Source organism: Sebastes fasciatus, chromosome 8 (genome assembly GCF_043250625.1).
Source record: "Sebastes fasciatus isolate fSebFas1 chromosome 8, fSebFas1.pri, whole genome shotgun sequence".
Lineage (NCBI taxonomy): Eukaryota > Metazoa > Chordata > Actinopteri > Perciformes > Sebastidae > Sebastes > Sebastes fasciatus.
In genome coordinates this window covers 15,123,659-15,147,176 of record NC_133802.1, presented here as the reverse complement: position 1 = coordinate 15,147,176, position 23,518 = coordinate 15,123,659, and the positions used below count along the sequence as shown (strand labels likewise).

The 23,518-nt window shown below is 41.7% G+C and overlaps 2 protein-coding genes across 3 annotated transcripts; one reads left to right on the top strand and one right to left on the bottom strand.

Moving 5' to 3' along the window:
- Positions 1–729: 729 nt before the first annotated feature.
- On the bottom strand, positions 730–10,099 carry aaas (achalasia, adrenocortical insufficiency, alacrimia). Its single transcript, XM_074643729.1, has 17 exons — positions 9,956–10,099; positions 8,308–8,453; positions 7,357–7,484; positions 6,038–6,093; positions 5,847–5,938; positions 5,703–5,749; positions 4,628–4,726; positions 4,050–4,193; positions 3,455–3,575; positions 3,240–3,364; positions 2,969–3,029; positions 2,763–2,853; positions 2,466–2,559; positions 2,128–2,195; positions 1,940–2,021; positions 1,731–1,815; positions 730–968 (listed from the first exon to the last, which is right to left on the bottom strand). Exons 2-17 carry the CDS (start codon positions 8,416–8,418, stop codon positions 816–818), a joined length of 1,557 nt encoding a protein of 518 aa, XP_074499830.1. The 5' UTR covers positions 8,419–8,453; positions 9,956–10,099; the 3' UTR covers positions 730–815.
- On the top strand, positions 8,342–23,213 carry map3k12 (mitogen-activated protein kinase kinase kinase 12). 2 transcript variants are annotated; one of them, XM_074643728.1, is made up of 14 exons: positions 8,342–8,479; positions 13,988–14,520; positions 16,448–16,631; positions 16,730–16,921; positions 17,743–17,901; positions 18,177–18,335; positions 18,539–18,647; positions 18,800–18,909; positions 19,133–19,249; positions 19,335–19,469; positions 19,577–20,300; positions 20,397–20,464; positions 20,603–20,900; positions 22,402–23,213. In XM_074643728.1, exons 2-14 carry the CDS (start codon positions 14,049–14,051, stop codon positions 22,555–22,557), a joined length of 2,883 nt encoding a protein of 960 aa, XP_074499829.1. In that variant the 5' UTR covers positions 8,342–8,479; positions 13,988–14,048; the 3' UTR covers positions 22,558–23,213. The 2 variants fall into 2 exon arrangements, with proteins under 2 accessions (XP_074499829.1, XP_074499828.1); XM_074643727.1 differs by lacking the exon at positions 8,342–8,479 and adding an exon at positions 11,741–11,881.
- Positions 23,214–23,518: the final 305 nt, after the last annotated feature.

The following is a 23,518-nucleotide window of genomic DNA, read 5'->3' as shown; positions in this document are numbered from 1 at the left end:
CTTTTCCAATGAAAGTATTTAGCAGCACTAGCTCCAAAAACCCCTAAATCTAGAGAGAAAGTCGACAACACTGACAGTCCGTCCCTTCAGGCCTCCCTCCAAAGCCACTCCTCCAAAATGATCATAATAAACATAAACAACGAACATGGCTATTGTTAGCACTCACTACTGTGAAGCTAGCAGCTGGTGGAAGACTCTGGTGACGTGCAATGAGTGCACGCAGCCAGGCAGGTAGGCAGGTCGCTGAAATGAACGGGTGGGCTTATTGCAGTCCAGCGACAGACAGAGATTTTTGTCTTTTTTTGTCAAAGCATTGGATTTGATTGCTTTCAGGATGTAATGAGAATTTCAACAAACACAACAATGAATTTGAAAATTACCAACTCCAGCTTTAAGTGTGTTAAAACGCAAGAATAGTATGAATAATAAATAAATAATAATATATACAGTATTCTGTCTGCTTTGAGGATACTTTATTTTATCACTTTTCTAGTGTGAACACACTTCAGACTACAAACCCTCTAAGAATCAGTATATAATATGGATTTGGACACAATTTTCGATCGATTTTGATGCTTTTTTTTTTTTAAACTGTCCATTGAGAGCCGGACAATGTTAGAGAAGTGTGTTGCTTAAATCGGTGGAGTACTCGTTCAACTTAACGGGTAAATGTTCCAGCTTTGGAGCACATCTCACAATGGTGTCTAGAAATAAGGGAGCAAACAAGTCTTAGTTTAGCAAGAACTTTACACATTTATTGACAATCCATGATAACAAAAGTGATTTGCGAGTGTGTGATGGTAGTTGAGGGTTGGTCAGATGAGCTCTGTAAAGAGCGACTGATTGGCAAAGTCTGCAGGCCTTTCTTGAGGGCGTGGCAGTGACGGACTGCCACTGAGGCCAAAATGTGGGACGCCAGCACTCAGGAAGTAGAAAGGTATGTGGGTGATTCTTCCACTGGACCAACACTGAGAACAGAGAGAGGTGATAGATTTATTTATTTATCAGTGTTTCTGCAGGGTCCACCAAGTTAAATTTGAGACTTTTTAAAAATTATTAATTAATTTAAGTTTTTGCAAAAATCGACACATGCCCATTATGAGTCAATGAGCTTCCTAGCTACCGTAGCTAGCAGTAGTGACAGTGATTGCTACAGGTCTGATGGTGCTGACTGCATGAAAAAAAGACTAAACAGCCTCCTACGTGTTCAAGCCACTGTTGTAACAATCCAACTTTTAGTTTAAAAGTGTATAACATCTCCCAAAATTACCATTTAAAACACTTGCACGGACGAGTAGCTCGCCTTTGCCAGCCTGAGAATGTTTATGTGGAAGTATTTTAAATAGTAGGTTTTAGCAAAATCCCATGTGTTTGGGAAGTAGTGAGCAGCATATGACTGTTTAAATGAGATTTGGATTATACTGCACAAGTTGTGTAGCTTGTAAACGGATGTTTTGCTGTTGTTAAACGCAGCCCCCATTTACTTCAATTCATCAAGACTTCTCTCAGTTTTTTTTATTCTCCATCCTCCGTTTTCTTCAAGAAGGTAACAGGTAACACGTGGTGAGTAATTGATATACAAATGGTCATTTTGTGGGTGAAATATCCTTTTAATTCAAAGCTTTTTAAGACTTTTCAAAACCTACATAACCCCTATTTATTCTGAAACCACCACATTATTAAACTAAAACATAATATGAGAGAAAAAAGTAGGAAATGTATAGACTGACCACAGTGAGCAGAGCTCCGTGCTGGAAGTTAGGGTGGAACTGCATCAGTCGTGGCTCAGCGCCAGCCTCCCCTTGAACAAAACCACTAAAGCAGAGAAGCACGAGAAGAATTCAGTGCCTGCAGACGGGATGAGCAAGTAGTACTACACCGGGAAATGCAATGTTTGATGTGTAAAAATGAAATGCGACCACACATAAAAAGTACAAACCAAGGCAAAAGCTCAAAAATGGGGTTGGTTCTCGTCTTGAACACGGCTATGATCGCAGGCCGGTCTGCTGCTTGTGGATCACCTGAGAGAACAGATAAGATACGGAGAGTTAGATAAGTTATTACAAATAACACCAACGTAATACTAATGGGGTTCATCAGGGTGAATAGAAGAAAAGTGAGACAGACCTTTGAGAAGCACTGCGAGCCTCTCTCCTGTTGGGTCCCAGGCTAAAGACTGGATCTCTCCACCGACACTGGCAAACAAATCAGACAGTGAGTGACACTAAGTCACTTTACTGTAGCTGTAATGTTACATGTAGACAGGAAGTCAAGCAGCACTGAATACTGCTCGTCTGCTGATTTGTGCTCAACAAATGCTGTAATGAATATTTTCATTGTGTTTTGCAAGCGAGGTGCTTCAAACGGTTTCTCTCTGAGCCCTTTTTGGAAACCCTGTTCATCATCGTTTTTGATGTAGTTCGGCTAAAATGCGGCTAATTAGCGATGTAGTTCAGAGCTCTTACATGATGTCTCCATCTGGTGTGGTAAAGGTTGTCTCTGATAGGTCGGCCACCACCGCTGCTGCCTGCGGCCCTTTTGATGTGCATGTAGGCACGCCTGGTGAATAACGATGACATCATACAGGTTATCAAAACTCTTTTAAGTACACATATGGATGAAAATGTGATTATATATTATATATTTTTTTCATCCAGCTTTTGAAGCAAACAATTCAAGCTGCACATCAATTATCAACAAGGTTGTATATTCTACAAAACAACTAGGTTATTTTATGTAAAGATGGATAAGAGACGGATAACCTGGTGCATCAGTGAAGGTCAGAGCGTAGATGACCGCCTCTCCCTGTACGGTGAAGAGAAGTCGACTCCCATCTGGACTCCAACAGCCGGACTAACCAAAACAAACAAACCCAGACGCTTAATTATTCAATAAATATACAACTTAGAAAATGTTTTGTTTGTTGTAATTGAACAACAGCGTTGAAAACATGGTGACAAGTTCACACCTGGCAGCGCCCTTTCACACACGGCCAACGCTCACAGGTCCACATCCTGGTCTCCCAAACCCTGAAGAAACAAACTTCACTGATCAATCTATCTTATAGCACCTGCTAAACTCCAGACTTTGCCACTAATCCCTTACATGTTCATAATCATGGCACATATTCTTTGGCAGCTTTACATATCTTTCAAATGAAATATGCTATTGTAGCTCAAAGAGTAAGGTCGATTAGAAAATATTGTGAAACTTTTGATCTGTGAAGTGCCGTCTCTGACCTGAACAGGGCCGACGGTGTCGAGGCCAGGACGTGGCTGCCGTCAGGGGACCAGGACAGGAAGGTGACCCCGCCTCCTCCAACACGCTGAAGAGGCACGCCGCTTTCTGAAGCTACGTCCCAAACCTGAAAGGTACGACTGCCCACAATCACTTTGGGGAATCACTTCTTTGCAAGATGAGTTAGACTTTAAAAGATGAAGCCGTTGCTTCGTACCATCATTGCGGTGTCCATAGGCGAGGCCGACGCCAGAAGAGATCCGCTTGGAGACCAGGCGATGGAAGTGACGGGAGAGTGACCGGGATGAGACAAAACTTGAGCACAACCGGACGAAGGCCTGGATGGGTTCGAGAGGAAGAGGAGCACAGCACAAGACAAGCCAGTGCAGTGCAACACTTACATTTAAAAGCTTTTTAAATAATATTAGAATGAATAAAAACAATTATTGACATTTATATCACATTTGTATCAGCTCTTTCCAGAGTTTTCCAGCTGTATATAACGATAATTCACTTGTCCATTATGAGACAGTTAACTTTCTAGTTACTGTAGCAAGAAGTAGTGACAGTGTTTGCTACAGGTCAGAAGGTACTGACTAAAACACTACCAAAAAGGATTGAACAGCCTCCTGTGTGTAAGGTCCACTGTCAGACCAGTCTTACTTGTAGTTTAGAGACGTACAATAACTCAACAGTCACCAAACGCAAACAAAAATATATTTTGAATACCTTCTAGGTGTTTTTTTTTAGGGAACTGAACCCAGTGATTTTAGAACTTTTCAAGAGCGGCAAATACACTGGAGTTTACGTACCTGGTGGACAGTGAGCAGGGGTCCACGTGCCAGACCAGTAAACAGTTTTGACAAGCGACAGCGAGGGCGGATGCACACAGCGGCTTCCACTGCACTGCTGCAACGCTCCTCTGTAGACGGTGCTTCAGTGTGGGGGTGGTGGCACTGAGAGACAAGAGGACAAAAGGAGCGGCAGAGTAGTGACTATACTGTCACAGAATGATGGAGAGACAAAAGAACAACACTGACTTGAGGTCAGATTTTGTGTTTGGAGACTGCCCTGGAGACATACCGCTTCATTGTTTTTAGGATCAGATGTTCCCTGTTGCATCAAAGTATATCTACAGACTAGCACTGACTTTCTGTTATCATTAATGTGAATGTTTGGACGCTAAGGCTGGACTCTGCTGTTTACAGCCAGAACAGATAAATAAAACATATATATGTACACAGTATACTACCACTCTATTCCTGCTGCGTTAGTGTTTCAGGTCATTAATATCTTGCACTGTAAAGCTTTGATCATCTTTTTAATTACAGATAAGCAGCGGAGGCTTTATTGGCGACAGTGTGCCTTCTCTAGAGCTGAGTTACGATACCTTTTGGGGTTGTAGATCTTAATGGAGTCGTCCAGCAGGGCTACAGCAAATTTATCTGTGTGAGGATGCCAGGCGAAGGCTCGCACCACACAGTCAGACCTGGTGAAGCAAGAGGGATTAAAGCAGAGGAAGGTCACCGACTATTTAAGTGAACAATTTTAACATAAAAAGCATTTGTTTGTAATTTTGTCATTTCATTTTGATTTAAAATGCAGTTTCAAGGCTGCATATGTACACAAAGATCCCACAGTTACGTACTTAAGTAAAGCTTCAACTAAGGATTGTTTTCATTATCCATTAATCTGACCATTATTTTCCAGATTAATTAATTCATCGTTGGGTCTATAAAACATCAGAAAAAAGTGAAAAATGTCACAAGTGTCTTGTTTTATAACCAACATTTCAAAACATAAAGATATTCAGTTTATTTTAATGTAAGACAAGCAAATACAGCAGATCCTCACATTTGAGAATCTGGAACCTTGAAAAATGACTTAAACTATAAACTGATTGTCAAAATTGTTGCAGATCAATTTTCTGTTGATCGACAAAAAAATTAATCAACTAACTGTTGCAGCTCTACAGTCATATTAAAAACTGCCAGCCCTTCACCAGCGTGTCTGCTCACCACCAGTTTATTAATAATAATTATTACACGGCTGTGATGAATACTCGATTCTGATTGGTCAACCATGGCGTTCTGCGGTATGTAATTTCTTTATAGCAAACCGTTGCTATGTATAGCAAACCGTTGCTATGTATAGCAGACCGTTGCTATAGGCGCAGTTCTGATGTCAGACTCTGACGGACTGTTTTTGTGTAAAAATATTGATTTCTTAAGTAAGTAGCCGTGTAATAAGAGGGATAATGTACAGCTAGCGGGTCATTGTGTGAAAGAATCCACTTCAGGGCGATGAGAGACCCCTCCGCTCCGCGTTCGGGTGCAGCATCGCCCTGTCGGGGATTCTTTCGCAACAATGACCGGCTCGCTGTACATTATCCCTTCCATAACATCTTTAATCATTTGCCCCTTTGAGAGCAAAAATAAACTACAGATTACAAAACTGTCACTTACCAGTTCAGCACTTGTGAAAACTCAGCAAGCATGTCCTCACTGCTCATCTACAAAACAGATGACAAACACATTTACATGTATCACAACAAACATCTGGTAATTAAGTTTATTCAACAACATATTTAATCAGCAAGCACAACTTACTGTGAGATGAGGAAACAGGGAGCCGTGAAAGGAAGAGAACCATCGGAGCAACGCCAGGGTGCAACCAGAACTCACTGACAGCCATTTAGGCACTACGAGAACACAACATACCAGAGAGTTCATGTATAATAACACATCAGTGGATAATATACAGTATATGTGGTGAAGCAAAACAGATGATATTGGCATACCTTCTGTATTTGAGTTGGTAATTTCATCGAGTAGCCCCGTGAAGCCACCGTCCCGCCTGAAATGGACAAAGAGAAGTTGCATAAATGAGCTTCGTCTGTGAAAGACGTGGGAGAAATTATTGATATGACAGTATACTGTGATATGATCTCTTATGATATTGAAATACTGGTACAGTGTTGACTGTTAGACCAACTTGTCTGGCAGATTGCAGTGATTTTATTAATTAATTTGACATTTATCCAAAGCAATTTACACTTTTTGCGCACACTTACTTTGGGAACAATTTGGGGTTCAGTGTCTTGCTAAACGACACTTCAACATGCACCCAGATGAGATGAGGGATCAAACCACCAACCCTTGCGGTTGAAAGCCGCACTACATGCCGTATGGTAAGATTCCTGGTAAACAATTTGTATTTATTGTATTGTAGAGTAATGTGTGATGTGATGACATCTAGAGCTACAGCTGTAAATTGGGTGATGTTAGCTTATTGCAGATGTACTGTATCTGTATTGCATATATGTCGACCGATAAGTAACAAGACATTGCAGTACAAAAATGCCAAAGAAATGTTTGAGGTAGTTTCAACACAATTTGTTCATTTTTCAACTGTAAAAATGTCCAAGTAGATTTCTTGGTCACAATTCTTTAAAAAGATAAGTCATGCAATAAATCCTACCGTAACGAAAGTTAGAATGTTCAGGTTTTGTTGAAACTGTTTTAGAGATTGCCATGGTAATCGACCTCCAAATCACTATTCGAATGCATCGTTTGTTTTACATACAAGTATGTAATAATAATGTATAAATCCCAAAATATACCATGAAATAAAGAATAATCCCACAACATTATTCATTATTCATATTCAACATTAATTGTTCTTAGTTAGTCTCAGACGGATATCGCTGTTTGTGATGTGTAGAGGTACGTGTGTATGTGTACAGTAGTGCAGCAGTGGCACTGTCCTGAAGCTTTGAATACTTTAGAATATTTCTCACCGAAGCTTCGAAGACCAAAAAATGGTATTCGGGACAACCCTGGTTTCTATTATCTTGTCCAACCCATTTATATCAATGAGGGTAGGCTAAATAATAGATACACCTCTCTGTATAATGCAATACAGTCCAACAGCACCACAAACTACATCATCCAAAATGATCATAAAGTTGCATCAACACCTGTTAAACCTGTTTCAACAAATAACCTTCATGAAGGGAGGATATATTGCAGGGCTGTTGTACTGCAGTAGGTCTACATTAGTTTGAGCTAGGTGAACCTAATCTGTGTGTGTGTGTGTGTGTGTGTGTGTGATACCTACCAGGCTGAAGCACTCCTCATTCCCAGTGACTCAGAGTGGTCCAGGAAGGCCGCCCTGCTGCTGCTTTCTGTGCGACTGTGGAGCTTCAGAGACTCTCGGGGGAAATACAAACTCAGAGGACTGGACTCCTGCAGATGACACACACCAACCATGTGATTAACCTTTTTACTATACACAGTACAAATAAACAAGCAGTGTATACTCTTATTTAATTCTTATTTATACCATTCTGGCATTTATATTTAACACACTTAATAGAACCCACTTCCCAGTGTTTTGTATTGTATTTACTCATTTGCACTGTGGTTATATGTTATGTATTCCACGTCTTAATGCAAATATTTGTACATATTTCTTATATTCTCATTTTAATGTTAGTACTTACTTATATTCTTTGAATGAATGACTTTATTTCGAACATAAAAATAAATAAAAACAGATACAAAATAATAACAAACAAAACAAGAGTGATAGTGTCTGAAAAGGAGTAGTTAGAAGTAAAACTTATATTTCCCTACCCCTTTCTCACTTCTCCTCTAATAACTCATATCACATAGTATGATAATATAATATAATATATAAACTATCCCAGATTTATTTACAACCCAAATTAAATATATGAACAGCATCCCAAGTTTATTTACAACCCACATAAAGTTAAAAAGTAGATATAAACCAACCCTTAACACAACCCTTATCACAACTCTTCCTCAACCATATACCTCGCAAAAATATATTTTTTGTATAGCTTTTTAAATTGATTTATATTTGTGCTCCGCTTCAACCCATCACCTAACCCATTCCACAAATCCACCCCACAGACTGAAATACACATACTCTGCTTTGTTTCTTTACATAGATGTGTGTGTTTATACACATTGCATTATGTACACTATTGTAATCTAACAATGAGCTGTATGGTGTGGTGTCCACAGCAGCTTTGGGCCAGACCTGCTTCAGTCGGTCTTCAGTGGTGGTTCCTGACAGCAGCTCGTTGTTGGACTCACACAGGGTGGTCAGTCCGGAGGCCAGCGGAGGGGGGAACAACGCCAGAGAGCACATCTTCAACACGGTGAAACCACTGACCACTGAGAAACCTGGAAACAAACACACCATGAGTCAGGTACACACAGAGAGTAATGAATGTCATGTTAACACCTCAACAACTGGCTGTTTAACGCTACACGGTGGACAAACAGCTTGTTAGCTTACACTAAATGTTAAAGTTAGCTGTAAAGTTAACCAGTAGACCACAACCAGCACTGCTCCCAGTAGACCACAACCAGCACTGCTCCCAGTAGACCACAACCAGCACTGCTCCCAGTAGACAGCTTACACACCAAAAAACTGACAATAACCTGATATTTTCAGGTGGAATTTCATTCATTTCATTCTCACTGTGCAATATCATTTTCCACTTGTGCAATTTTGTTAATAGTCTGTTTATTGTCAATACTGTATATACTGCTCCTATTTTTATACTTCCTTCTATTTAAATGGTTTGTTACACTTTGTTTAGCTCTTTTTTTACTGTTAGCTGATGCAGCTTGTTTTTTGCATTATCCCCTTTGCTGCTGTACACTGCACATTTCCCCACTGCGGGACTAATAAAGGAATATCTTATCTTAAAGTTAGCTAGCTAACACTAACTGTTAACAGTTAACACTAACAGTTAACACTAACAGTTAACACTAACAGTTAACACTAACAGTTAACACTAACTGTTAATAAAGTTAACACTAACTTACAGTTAACACTAACTGTTAACAGTTGAGACTAAATGTTAACAGTTAACTGTTAGTGTTAACTGTTAACACTAACAGTTAACACTAACTGTTAATAAAGTTAACACTAACTGTTAACACTAACTGTTAACACTAACAGTTAACAGTTAACACTAACTGTTAATAAAGTTAACACTAACTGTTAACACTAACTGTTAATAAAGTTAACACTAACTGTTAACACTAACAGTTAACACTAACTGTTAACACTAACTGTTAACAGTTAACACTAACTGTTAACACTAAAAGTTAACACTAACTGTTAACAGTTAGTGTTAACTTAGTGTTAACAGTTAACAGTTAGTGTTAACAGTTAACTGTTATAGTCAGCTAACACTAACTGTTAACTGTTAACAGTTAACAGTTAGTGTTAACTGTTAACTGTTAACAGTTAACAGTTAGTGTTAACAGTTAACACTAACAGTTAACTGTTAACATTTAGTCTCAACTGTTAACAGTTAGTGTTAACTGTAAGTTAGTGTTAACTTTATTAACAGTTAGTGTTAACTGTTAACAGTTATAGTCAGTTAACAGTTAACAGTTAGTGTTAACTGTTAACTGTTATAGTCAGCTAACACTAACTGTGAACACCAACTGTTAACAGTTGGTGTTCACAGTTAGTGTTAACTTTATTAACAGTTAGTGTTAACTTTATTAACAGTTAGTGTTAACTTTATTAACAGTTAGTGTTCACATAGTGTCAGCTAACACTAACAGTTAAAGTTAGCTACCGCTAGCTGGCTCGAGCTAACAGCTAACTGGTTTGATATCGGCCTCATTTAGTCGCTCCTCTCTTTATAAGTCGTGTGAGTTACCTTGAGGTGTGTCCCGTGTAGTGTGGTCAGTCACCCCGCGCTGTGTTTCCTAGATTAATGTAAACGTCCCGTTGTTGTTGTGACTCTTGTGGTTCCCAGCAGACTTCAAGTCAGTCGCGCCGTGTGTGCTAACTACAGCGAGCCGGAGGGACAAACTGAGCGGAGTCTGCTCTACAGTACAGAGCCTCTGATGCTGCCCTCTACAGACACACAGCAACATTACATCCACACTGAGACACAAACAGGCTCACACTGTCTGTCGTTAGAGAGTTGATATACTTGAAATCATTTTATTTAACTCATACAAATGGAGTTTTCCCCTGTAGTGCTTTTTCTCCATTTAAAACGTTCATTATCACGTTATAAGCCTAAAATAAAGCGTCGGATTATTAGATAAGATAAGAGATAAGATATTCCTTTATTAGTCCCGCAGTAGGGAAATGTGCAGTTTACAGCAGCAAAGGGGATAGTGCAAAAAAACAAGATGTATCAGCTAACACAGTGGAAAATGATATTGCACAGTGAGAATGAATGAATGAATGAATGAATAAATGAATGAATGAATGAAATTCCACCTGAAAATATCAGGTTATTGTCAGTTTTTTGGTGTGTAAGTGGTCTACTGGGAGCAGTGTTGGTTGTGGGTATGATGCTCTCTTTCCTTCCTCATCACCAGGGAAGGACAAATGGCATGGTCAGGTGCACACGAGCCTCCCAGGAGCCAGAGGGGGATCCAGTGTGTCTTGCTCAAGGACACATCAGCAACATCAGGGGGGTGGATTCAAGATTCAAGAGTTTTATTTGCCATTTGCACCAATAAGTACATTGGAATTCTGAGCAGTGTACACCGAGTCAGCTTTAAGAAAAGAAAAAAGGTAGAAAAGGTAGAAAATTCACAAATCTTGAGGTCAGAGGTCAAGGGTTCTCCTTTGAAAATGGACATGGCAGTTTTTCCTCACCAAAATTTAGCGTAACTTTGGAGCGTTATTTAGCTTCCTTCCCGACAAGCTAGCACGACATGGTTGGTACCGACGGATTCTTTAGGTTTTTCTAGTTTACCTAGCTTTAAAAGTGAGCCCGCTATAACCTCTGAAATACAGAATAGCGGTTAATCTAACCATTTGGCAGCACCTTCGTGGCCCACTAGGTGGCTCTCTGAGGCCCACCAGTGGGCCCCGGCCCAGTGGTTGAGAATAGCTGGTGTAGTCAATAAATAAACTAAACTACCCTCTGCATAGGAACGATACCCCAAGAATACAAATATACAGTATATATATGCTCCATGACCATGTTAAAAGAACTTTCAACTCTCATAAAAATATTTTTAAAAATAAATAATTAATATATTTCAATTTGACAATTACACAGTGGAAGGCAGCATATTGCACAGCATTTCAGTCCATTCACAGTTCAGGTGTACTGTGTGTCAATAATGGTATGGAGGTGAGGTGTGGGGTATTTGTGTGTCCCTCTTTGCAGGCTTGACACTGAGGGTATGATCCTGTTTGAAGCTCAAACATAGAAATCAGTGAATGAAATGCACATTTTTCGGGGAATGGAAATAATGGATGCAATGATGGAAAACTGATGTGTGTGTAAATGGAGAGATGGTGATGTTGGTGGCGCCCCCTCGTGGTGCATTACGCATTTCCGTGACGTCAATTCAGCACTGGAGACAGGAGACAGCTCCCTCCCCCCAAAAAACCCCAGCGCGCCTCACGTTGCATGGGTACCCGGTTATTGATAACACTATTTGCACCGATGGGATCCGTCCCAGTAACGTGAAACTCGTGGATACAGCAGGAGACTGGAGATAACAACACACAGCCTGGACCCAGAAGAAAAAACACCGATTTGCTCGACAAACATAGGAAGCCGAGCCCACCCCTTATTACTTGACAACGCGACATCAAACCAGGCAGAAAGGTATGGGAATGTCATACTATACTATCCGGTTAAATGCTGATTGAATAAGAAATCAGGTATAACGTTAAAGGTAACGATGGTGCGTTCACACTGCACCAACCAACCGATGCTGCCTAAGAAAACACCAATCGGCGTCGATGAAATGCTAGAATTATCTGATTTTGTGCAGCATTCACATCATGAAAATGTGTGTGTTTTGATGCCAAACGTTGAGTATAAAAAATGTGGAGACGCTGCGGCAGTTTCACTTGGCATGGGCTCTATAGTAGGCTTGCAATTCATGCACGTCGGTTATGATGCTGCTGAGTGTCATCATCACATCCTCGGTTATTTAAAGATTGATCTTCCTGCGTTGGTGCGTGTGTGTGTGCGTGTGTGTGTGTGCACTGCTCCTTTTGCACAGGCCCCTTGGTTTGGTGCTTGTTTATTGCTTTTTTTCCACGCTCTCATTTCGTGCAGTGGCTCCTCTCATGCAGTGTGGTGCAGTGCAAGAAATGGAGCTGCTGGTGTAAAATATGTGAATTGGGGTACATGTGCTCTCTCTCTCTCTCTCTCTCTCTCTCTCTCTTTTTCTCCCCGTCTCTCTCTCTTTCACACACGCACGCACGCAGGCAGGCACGCACACGTCCACGCTGAGGTGGTTATGCAATTCGTCATATTCTTCAAATGTATTGCACACAATGCTGTCTTTTGCTTGATGCATGACATATGGGAGCTGCTGCTGCTCTGATGTTGTCACACACTGATGCTTCTCAGAGGGACAGTTAATGAACACAGGTGACAGGACTATACAACCTCATCCTCTGGTAGATTCATTCATAAAGAAAGCCCATCTTCACTCACTGTGGTGATGGCTCCACTGGGCAGGCTGGTTTCCCCATTCATAGGCACACAGATGAGGGTTTTACTGTATGATTCAGACAGAAGCTGGTTGTGGGAATGGAGTGGTTAAACTGTCTGGATGCCCATCTCACAACACGACAACACTGTTCTTGGTGTTTTGCATTGTTTGAATAGTTTAGTTTAGCTTATGAAGATCATCCATTAGCTACAGCATTGCAGCAGCTATTCTTCCTGGGGTCCACACTTACAATGTGACAGTGCAAGAATAAACAGCACAAGACTGAAAGACAGACTCAGACTCAGACAAGCTCCTGACAATCAGAAAGAACTTGAAGTTACACTCCATTGTCCTGTAGTTATTGCAAATCATGCATCCTACAAGAAGTAAGTAGCTTACATGAAAAATAGCTCCAGAATTTCCGGTTCACTGACTCAGACATCCTCTCCACAGCCACCAGACCAGTTAACGTAATCCAACTCACAGCATATTATCTATAACACAATTTGTTCAAAACTCAGCCAAACTAGTATCTTCACAACCCATATGAGAACTATTAGGACTTTAAGAACTTTAAACATGCACTATCTGCCTTTAGATAGGCACTATCTACCTTTAAACATGCACTATCTGCAACCATCTTGGACTCTAACCACTGACGCACTTTACACTATACATCCTATATACCACTTTATAGACTGCACATATGCACATATTACATGTATTTATTGACGGACTGTACACACTATGTTCATCCATTCACTCTGTATCTTTTATATTTCTATTATTGTTTTTATAATTTTTGTATAACTCTCCTGTGTTTCACTCCGTTTGCTGATGTTGCTGCTTTGACACCTGAATTTCCCTCCGGGGATTAATAAAGGTTCATCTTATCTTATCTTATCTTATCTTATCTACATTTTTTCACCGTCTCTGATTAAAAGATGCTGTTTTACAAAAAATGTTGAATTGCTGATTTCTTGTGCAATATGTTTACGTAGCAAATTCCATTCATGCATATAGCTCGGTACGTGACCGTTCGTTTGAATAAAAGAAAAGTTAGTGCAAACTCCAGTATTAGAGACAGTAGAAGTAAAGGGAGCAGTGGTTTCAGCACTGGAGAGCTCCACACTGTAAGTGGAGCTCTCCAGTGCTGAAATGAATCTACACTTGTTTTTATCTTGAAAAGCAGTAAATGAAATATGGCTACACCAACGATTATAAATCATTCTAATGCATTTCTTATCATAAATCTTCTCCTCCAGGCTCACGTCTCATCTCTCCACCCTCTATCCACCCTAACCTGCTGTGTTGGGGAAACCCCTAATGAGTGGGACCTGTATCCATGAGCCCCGCGCCCCTTCCCCCTCCCTGTCAGGCTTCAGCACCCCCATCTCAGAACCCCCCTATCGACGATTCGATGGAGACACCCCTACTGCCTGCACCCCCGAGACAGACCTGACCCCCACACAGTGTGTCATCCGCAACGTGCTGTCCATCGACACCGGTGGACCGGGGGCGCCGCCGGGCGGCAGCAGCCCCACTCCCAGCGATGGTGGACCCTCGGCCCACTTTGACAACAGCGTGCTAAAGCTGCATGAACATGAGGCCTGCCAGTGTGGCGGCGGGGCCGAGGCGGGCCACAGTCCAGAGGCCGGTGCTGTCAGGAGCCAGTCGGAGAACATTCGGCTACAATCAGGAAGTGGAGGTTTTTTGGAGGGACTGTTTGGCTGCCTGAAGCCAGTCTGGACCATGATTGGAAAGGCCTACTCCACTGAACACAAACATAGCCATGAAGGTATGTGGCAGGAAATGCTCCATCTCTATGCTAGATGAACCTCTGTATAGTGTATTCAAATACCATCGGACAAAGGACAAGACAAGTTTTTGACTGTAACATGTCATTCAGTCACTATATGAAGTTATTGTGGTGCCTTAGTAACCATGGAGATGCATGGTTACATGTTAAAGTCCTGCATTTAAAATCCTACCGCAGTAAAAGCACAGAAGTATTATTAGCAACATGTACTTATAGTATCAAAAGTAAAAGTAAGAAATGCACCTCTGACAGATATATTATTATATAGTACATCATTAGATTGTTAGTAATGCATCGATGCATAAGTGGCTGGTAGCGGTGGAGAGTTTATCTACTTTATTAACAGTCAGGTAGTTTAATCCAGTGGTTCCCAACCTAGGGGTCGGGCCCCCACGAAGGGTCACAAGATAAATCTGAGGGGTCGTGAGATGATCTTTGCCTTTTTGTTTTGTTAAATGTTGGATGATTCGGCGTCTTTGGACTTCAGACAATTATGTAAATGAACCATCTGAGAAGTTCAGAGGGGAAATGTCGCTTTGGTGGAACTACTGACAACTTATAGAGTGGTGCAGGATGAGTCCTAAAATCCGGAAATGAGTTCGCATTTGAGCACTTCCGGTTCCCTCGTCTCGAATTCAATGGGTTTTTGGTTGGATGCCTGAAATAAGGTCTGTGGTTAACACAAGCTTAAGCTTAAATGTTTTGTTCTACGACATAAAATACATCAATAAATACCCCCTTTTTGAAGACACATAGTCTTAAAAAAAGCGGTTGCTAACAAGTGGTTAAATGAGACTTCTAAAAGTCCACCTTTATAGCCTATAGTTATGTAGCCTTATGTTGCATGTACGCTCAAAAATCATAAAAGTGGTGTTCATTTGTGAAGATTATTATTATTACAGAACAAAACGTGTAAGTATAATTAATGTTTGTTTGCCACAGAGTTTGTTTTCTGCAATAAGTGATCACAACTACACACTATTTTTTTAAGAGGTCATAATCCAAAAAGGTTAGGGATCACTGGTTTAATCTATACGCCTATCAATTGGTTTTTTTATGCAAAATCTTAATCTGAAAAGTAACCAGTAATTTACAGCTGTCAGATAAATGTAGAGGAGTAAAAACTGCATTTCCCTCAGAAATGTAGTGGAGTAGAACTGCAAAGTAGCAGAAAACGGAAGTACATGTACCACAAATTGTACTTAAGTACAGTACATGAGAAGTATTTACTTTGTTATTTTCATTACTTTCATTGCTCTCTGACTGCCACCACTGTTTAGGGCTCCGTCAGCCCGCTTCATTCACACTCATCAGCTACAGTTGAGTTTTCACAGCTGGCCAGAGGGAAAGCATCATGTGCATCTGCCTCCGCTGCAGCAGCTCTCCAGAGATCTCGACACTTCAGTGGACCTCATGAACAATTGATCTGCCTGTCTCTTTCATTCTGCCTCTCTTTAGTGACCGTGCTCTCACAGTCGTTAAAGTCGTGTCAGTTTGACAGATGACAGACGGATTAGACTACGAGTGGATTGTTGTTTTCCCCTCAATTTTTCCCATTATCTCTGTATAGAAGTGCAATTCTCTACTGGAGAAGTTATCAATATACCATTTGTTTGAACATGGCAGGTACTTTGTATGATGTAATTGTGTCCTGCCAGCCTATTCTAATGTGTAGCATGGAGTTAGAATTTGCTCAGCAACCCCCCCGACTCCTCCATGCCCAAACTGGCAAGAGCGCATATTGACATTTGGAGGCTTTGCAGTGTGTGATGGATATAAATTAAGTAATCACTCAAACGGGTGCTACTGAAAAAGAAATCTGTTGCAATGTCCGTGTTAATTCTGCTTCAGGCTTTCACATTTATTCATTGGGTTTCTTTCTTTGGACTTGTTGGTCTGAGTATAGAGTCCTGGGAGGTCCCTTTTGAGGAGATCTCCGACCTGCAGTGGGTGGGCAGCGGGGCGCAGGGGGCCGTCTTCCTCGGCAAGTACCACGGAGAAGACGTGGCCGTGAAGAAAGTGCGGGACATCAAAGAGACCGAGATCAAACACCTGCGCAAACTCAAGCACCCCAACATCATCACTTTCAAGTGAGGAAACACCCCACAGGGTCATTTAACTGCATAAATGTCTCGTGCTTTCCCTTTCTGTTCACCATGTGTGGTCTGACCGCTGTGCTTCCTTCTAGGGGCGTGTGCACCCAGGCTCCTTGTTACTGTATCTTGATGGAATACTGCGCCCAAGGCCAGCTGTACGAGGTGCTGAGGGCGGGTCGTAAAATCACCCCCTCCCTCCTGGTCGACTGGTCCATGGGCATCGCAGGTGGCATGAACTACCTGCACCTCCACAAAATCATCCATCGAGACCTCAAGTCCCCCAAGTAAGTGGACGGACTCAACACTGCCAACACAAGACTGCACTGTTAAGAATTTCCCAGTAAAATAACAGTAAAGAACTGGCAGCAGGGTTGCCTTTATGTTACTGTAAAATTAACATTATTATACTGTCGCTGAAATTTACAGCTTTGTACTGTTAATGAAAAATACAGTTTGAACTGTTTTTCTTTTTTATTAATTTCACAGTATTTTACAGTTAATTTACTGTTTAAAGATACATTATGTAGCTGTTTTTCACTTTTCTTTTACATTATCTTACTGATTTGTTTTAATGCACTATTTAGGTTGTATTTTTTACATACAACATTATTTTTTGCCTAGAGGAATAGACTTAGCAGTTACAGACATAGGAATAGTCACACTAAATACAATTAAAGGCACTTGTCTGTCTATAGCTGGCTACAAGCACAGAATACAAACCATAACAACATGTGAGTGAAGAACATCACAGAGCTAATTCACTGATTTTACAATCATGTACAATGTACAAGCCTCACATGTGCACATCAGGTCCCAGAATTAAAACAATACTGCATGAAACTGTTACTGGTGATACTTTAGACAGTTGATCAGCAGTAAAGTGCTGTTTTTTAAGAATGCATTATAGTTCAGTTAAAAAACGGCCTATGAGCGTAATTTAACAGGTTTTCTTTTGTATTAACAGTAAAGCACTGTTTTTAGCAACAACAGGTTAATACTGTAGAAATCCTGCTGTAAATTAACAGCAATTGTTTACAGTGTGACATTTCATCCCTGATTCCTAGTTATTTCCACGTAAAAATTACATCTAATCCCTCCTTTGCAGCATGCTGATTACACATGACGACCTGGTAAAGATCTCTGACTTTGGCACCTCAAGGGAGCTCAGTGACAAGAGCACCAAGATGTCATTCGCCGGCACCGTAGCTTGGATGGCTCCTGAAGTCATTCGGAATGAGCCGGTGTCGGAAAAGGTGGACATTTGGTAAGTCTGATAAACACTGACATCTTTTTCTAGCTCACAAACACATCAGCACATGACTCTTTTTCTTGACTCGGTGCAGCAATTTATCAGTTATCTTTAATGTACAGCACTACAGTAGGAGAGCAGATACTGTATCTATATTAATAGTTTGTTGTTTCAGTGTTTCAAATACAGTCATTTCACTAAGGGATTTAAAGTTCTACTTACTGATATTTTGTGTGACCTCTTGACCTCTTGACCTTCCTGAATGAATAAAGCTTGACTTAAACTTTCAGGTCCTTTGGAGTGGTGCTGTGGGAGATGCTAACTGGAGAGGTCCCTTACAAAGACGTGGACTCATCTGCCATCATCTGGGGTGTGGGAAACAACAGCCTTCAGCTGCCCGTACCTGAGAGCTGTCCCGACGGCTTCAAGATCCTCCTCAGACAGTGCTGGTGAGCAACAACCTGGAAAGGCAGAATGAGGAAAGCAAAAAATAATGAGCACAGCGGGGAAGAGAGGACAAGAGAGGGAGATTAGAGTAGTAAAAGCGAGGGTTGAGAGTAGATGCACGGGGAGGCGTTAGTCTGCGGTTTAAGGACTTTATTGATTTTACAGTTTACATTGTAAGTGTAACACAGCTGTCTTGTTTTTGCAGGAACTGTAAGCCGAGGAATAGGCCCTCTTTCCGTCAGATCCTTCTTCATCTGGATATAGCGTCAGCCGATGTGCTGTCCACTCCACAAGAGACGTACTTCAAGTCTCAGGTACGGCTGCTGAATATGGAAGACCTGTAGCTGCACCAAAAGACACACAAATTATATGTTTAAATACACAGACATGGTGTACACAAAGTAATCAGACTTTAACTGCCGTGCAAAAGAGACGGAGCTGGTTAACAGAAATGTGCTCTCATCAGGCTGAATGGCGAGAAGAGGTGAAACAGCACTTTGAGAAGATTAAATCTGAGGGTACTTGTATCCATCGACTCGACGAGGAACTGATCAACCGACGCAGAGAGGAGCTCAGGTCTGTTTTTTTTTTTACTTTTAGATCTCGCCTGCTTAGTGAGATTAGTTGCAACCAGTGGATGATGGTACTTTTAGCTCACATGTATGAGGCCACTTCTCAGTGTCATTCCTTTCTCCGCCCATGTGGATGAAATAAGTGCCCTGAGTGCACGTCTATTGTGGAGGATTTGGAGTCTCTCATGCGGATGCACAATGACATCAGCAGCCTCTTTTCTTCTCAGGCATGCTTTGGACATTCGCGAGCACTACGAGAGGAAGCTGGAGAGGGCGAACAACCTTTACATGGAGCTCAGCGCCGTCATGCTGCAGCTGGAGCTCAAAGAGAAAGAGCTGCAGAGGTACAAATATATATACAGTGTACATTCTTTACAAATGAATAAGCCACAATGCATTGACACTTTGGTGTCTATTTTTTTTTCCCAGGAGAGAGCAGTCTTTGGATAAAAAGTATCCAGGTTTGTTTAAGCATCATAGCTCCAAGCAGAACAGCTCCTCCAACTCCATGGACAAACTCATCAAGAAGAGAAACGTCCCCCAGAAACTGCCCTCGGGAAAGAGGTGTTAGAGCTCATTTCAGTCGTTATTTCATAAAAGATTGATGCTGAAATGAATATTCATCAGGTTTGTGAATTGTAGTTGTTGACTAATCCCTCCTACTCTTCCAGGCCAGACATCCTCAAGTCTGAGGTAATCATTCCCAAAATGGACTCCTCCGTGATGCAAGTCACTATACCAGCCTGCCCCAACCGGAGCTCCACTTCTCCCAGCCGGTCTCGGAGGGTAAAGACCCGCCATCGCAAGCCCGGGAAGGGCAGCAGTGGGGACCTGGCAGGACTTAAGGCGAATCAGTCCTCCCCTAACAAGGACACAACTGCCCAGGGTAACGGTGTTACCACCAACACCTCCAAACAGCTCCTGGAGCCCTCTGCAGCCCTGCGGGGCCTCAGTCACGAGCAGCAGCAGAGGCAGCTGTCCTCCTCCAGCCCCGACCTCATCTGCACTACACTGGAGGCAGAGGGGCAGGGCAAAGGGGAGCCCTCTGTGGGCGGGCTGGAGAGAGGGGGGAGTCTCAGCGCTTCTGCAGGGTTAGGGGGATCAGAGGCGGGGGCAGCCGGTCTAGATGATCTCACAGAAACGCCTCCACGCAGCGACACGCCGAGCGAGGATGCAGCGTCGTTCCCGTTCTCCAGCAGCCCAGACTCGCCGTGCGGGAGGGGGGCGGCAGCAGGGCGGGGGTCTCTGGGTTCTCCACGTCTGCCTCACGATGGGGAGGATAAAGAGGAGGGAGCTGGTGCTGTGAGGTTGCCTCGCGGGGCATCTGGGGGAATTGGGAGTCAGCACCTCACTCCGTCAGCCATTCTGTACAGGGCAGCTATCTCACGCAAACAGGTACAGAGCCGGATGTCTCTGTTCATGTTCCTCAGTATTCCTCTGGTGATACTTTGATCGTTTTCACTTGTGCATCTTTCCTGTTTCTGACTACAGAGGCGTGGAGTGTCATCAGAAGAGGAGGAGGGTGAAGTTGACAGTGAGGTTGAGTTACCAAGGAGACGGTGAGAAACTTGCTGTCCTTCGTCACTGGAAAATTCCCTCAAGCCATCGTTCCTCTCTGATAGAGTTGCTGATTTATTCAGAGAACAAAGAATACTTTTTAATTTTTTTGTTTTTTTGTTTGTTTTTATTCTCTCCAGACGTCCGACCAGCATCACAAAGTGCCAGTCGGTGTCCACCTTCAGCTCGGAGAACCTGTCGGTGTCGGACGGCGAGGAGGGCCACACCACCGACCACTCTCACAGCGGCACCCCGGACGTGGTCAGCACTAACACAGATGACCGGTTGGATGACCGCAGCGACGACCTCCTCTCTCAGGGGTCAGAGATCCCGGCGGACAACACCGATCCCGCTCAGGCTTCCGATGGCCTGTCGGAGAGAGACGGAGCGCAGGGACAGGCCAAAGCTCAACTGGACGTCGTGCAGAATCCTAATGAGGTAAAGCAGCACCACCACGGAGGATCACATGTGTCAGTTTGTGTCATCTTCTTTCATCATCTTCGTAAAAGCACTTACTCCAAAAAACAGTAACTGAAAATAACTAAGTACATTTACTTGAGAACTATACTTAAGTTGAATATTAAATCCATTAAATCCATATCCATTTTATGTTTCTTTATTCACTTACAGCTCAGAGAAATTATTTTACTTTGTACTCTAAATACAAAGCATTGTTAAGGATTAAACCAGTGGTTTCCAAAATGTTTTGACCTTTGACCCCTTACAAGAAACAGTGTCTGGTTGGGGCCCATTTCAGATGTCTATGAGTTTTCAGACAGTTTCATTTAAATGACAGTTTGAGGCGCAAAGAGGTAAAATGATCCATTAATTAAGAAGAGACAAGTCCAAAAAATGCAAACAGATTTGTGTAGCAGAACTTTTCATCATGCCTAAACCATTAATCATATCTTGTGACCCTTACGAGGGGCCTGACCCTTATATTGGGAACCACTGGACTAAACTACCTGACTGTCTCTTAAGTAGACAAACAAAGTTACACATTGGGCCTCATGCAGCAACATTCTCTTACATTTCTTTTAAGAGAAAATAATAAGAGAAATCAACTCCAGATGCACCAAACGTTCTTACCCATCCAGAAGGGCAGCTATTGTGCTGTGTGCAAATACTCTGGCACATGCCCAAAAATTGGCGAGATGCCACCAAAGAAATGCACTTGCACAATGAACTTCAGCAAATAGATAGGATGGATGGATATTTAATTGATCGCAAATCGGGAAATTCTAAAACTGTAGTAGTGAAATAGAAGTACTGTTGAATAAACTTAAACATGTGATTTTCCAGAGTGTCAGTATACTGGCGTTACAGGAAAATCAAAAACATCTAAGAGCAGTATGTAAGCACGCAATATCATCTAAGGGTTTTATAGTTTTAATTGGGATCAATGTACCAATGGTATTTCTTTAATGATCCAATCATTATGATTACTCTAAAATGTATAATAATCTAAATTTGATTATATGAAATTCATATCTCAATTTTAAAACAAATTTAAAACTTTCCTAGGCGTTGGACAAACAATTTGTGGACAGTGAAAACAACACGTTTTTTTCTTATCTTGGTAAGAGTGCGCTCGACAACTCTTCTTACCTAAGAGAAAAGCAAAAATAAGAAAACATTGGTAGTGGAAGAAATCATGGATTTGAACAAAAATAAGAGAAAATGTGTTCCTATATCGCTTCCTGCATGAAGCCTATTGTTACATCAGTATTAAAAATGTAATATTATATCAGTCACAGAGGACATTTACTGCAGAATGAGTACTTTTACTTTTGATACCTTAAGTACATCTTGCTGATAATGCTTAATTAGGATTTTAAATTCAGGACCTTTCCTTGCAATGGAGTATTGTTAGTAAAGGATCTGAATTCTGCTGTAGGTCATGTATGACATTGTTTTCTGCTTCCCTCTCTCTCTGTAGAGTCGGGCCCTGTGTGACGACTCTGACTGCGACAGTGCTGAGCTGGATCAGCCCGGTAGCGGAGAGCCAAGTCGTCCCCCCAGTGCCGGAGCGTGGGTGTCGCCTTCTCAACCCTATCAGGGGTCTCCACAGGCGCCCCATACGGGACCTCCATAGACCACTGGGCGCTAGCAAAGACCTCCAGCTACTAGTAATGCAGTACATTACTGTTGTCATGAGGGATCACACCTACTACACCACTCAGACTATGACAGGTTGACTTATGATGTCTCATAAGTTTGTTGGCTCGCAAACCTACATCAGATGACATAGGACATTTGTCATAACCTGACATCAGATATTTTGGCAGCTTGTGACATCAGATAAATGTCAATTAAGTTCAGTAGGGGTTTTGTTTTAGGCAAAATAGTTACCAAGGTAACCTTAGCCACTGCTCCAACCAATTCAGCAAAAACCCGTCCACAGACGCACACGCACGCACAAGATACCACACTCGTTGTCCTTTAAACACTCTAATCCTCACTCTGGGAGCATCCTCCACAATACTCCACACACTAATGCATCAAATACTAATGAATAATAATGTAAATATCCATTACATACCACATGAGAAATATCTAACTTTATTTTATTTGTAAGATAAAAAAAATGTAAGACTAAACGGTATGCAGCCCTGTGAACAAATGCATGACTACATGTTTATAATTTATGGTTCGAATGTGTCAGTTTTATATTTTGTGAAAGTTTACACTTTTTTAATCCTGAAAGTATTACTTCCGTTATTTTGTTTTTTGTTAATAAATGTCAGCACTCAAGAAAAAAAAAATGGAATGAAAATCTCACCGAGACGTCGACCATGATGCATAATTAGGATTCTCAGTAGGTGATATACTATTTTTTTTAACCCTCCTACTACTGAGTTTCAAATACACGTAAGACATGATTGAGGTTTTTTATTAAGCTTATCAAATTTGTGATAGGATGGGAGACCTTTGGGTTCACTCATGCACTTTTGCCATTGTATGTATACCGGTGTTGCTCCACCGGTTTCTGAAATTGTCAGCTTTTTGATTGTGTTTTATTAGAAGGATCTACGCTCATAGAAATGACACACTAG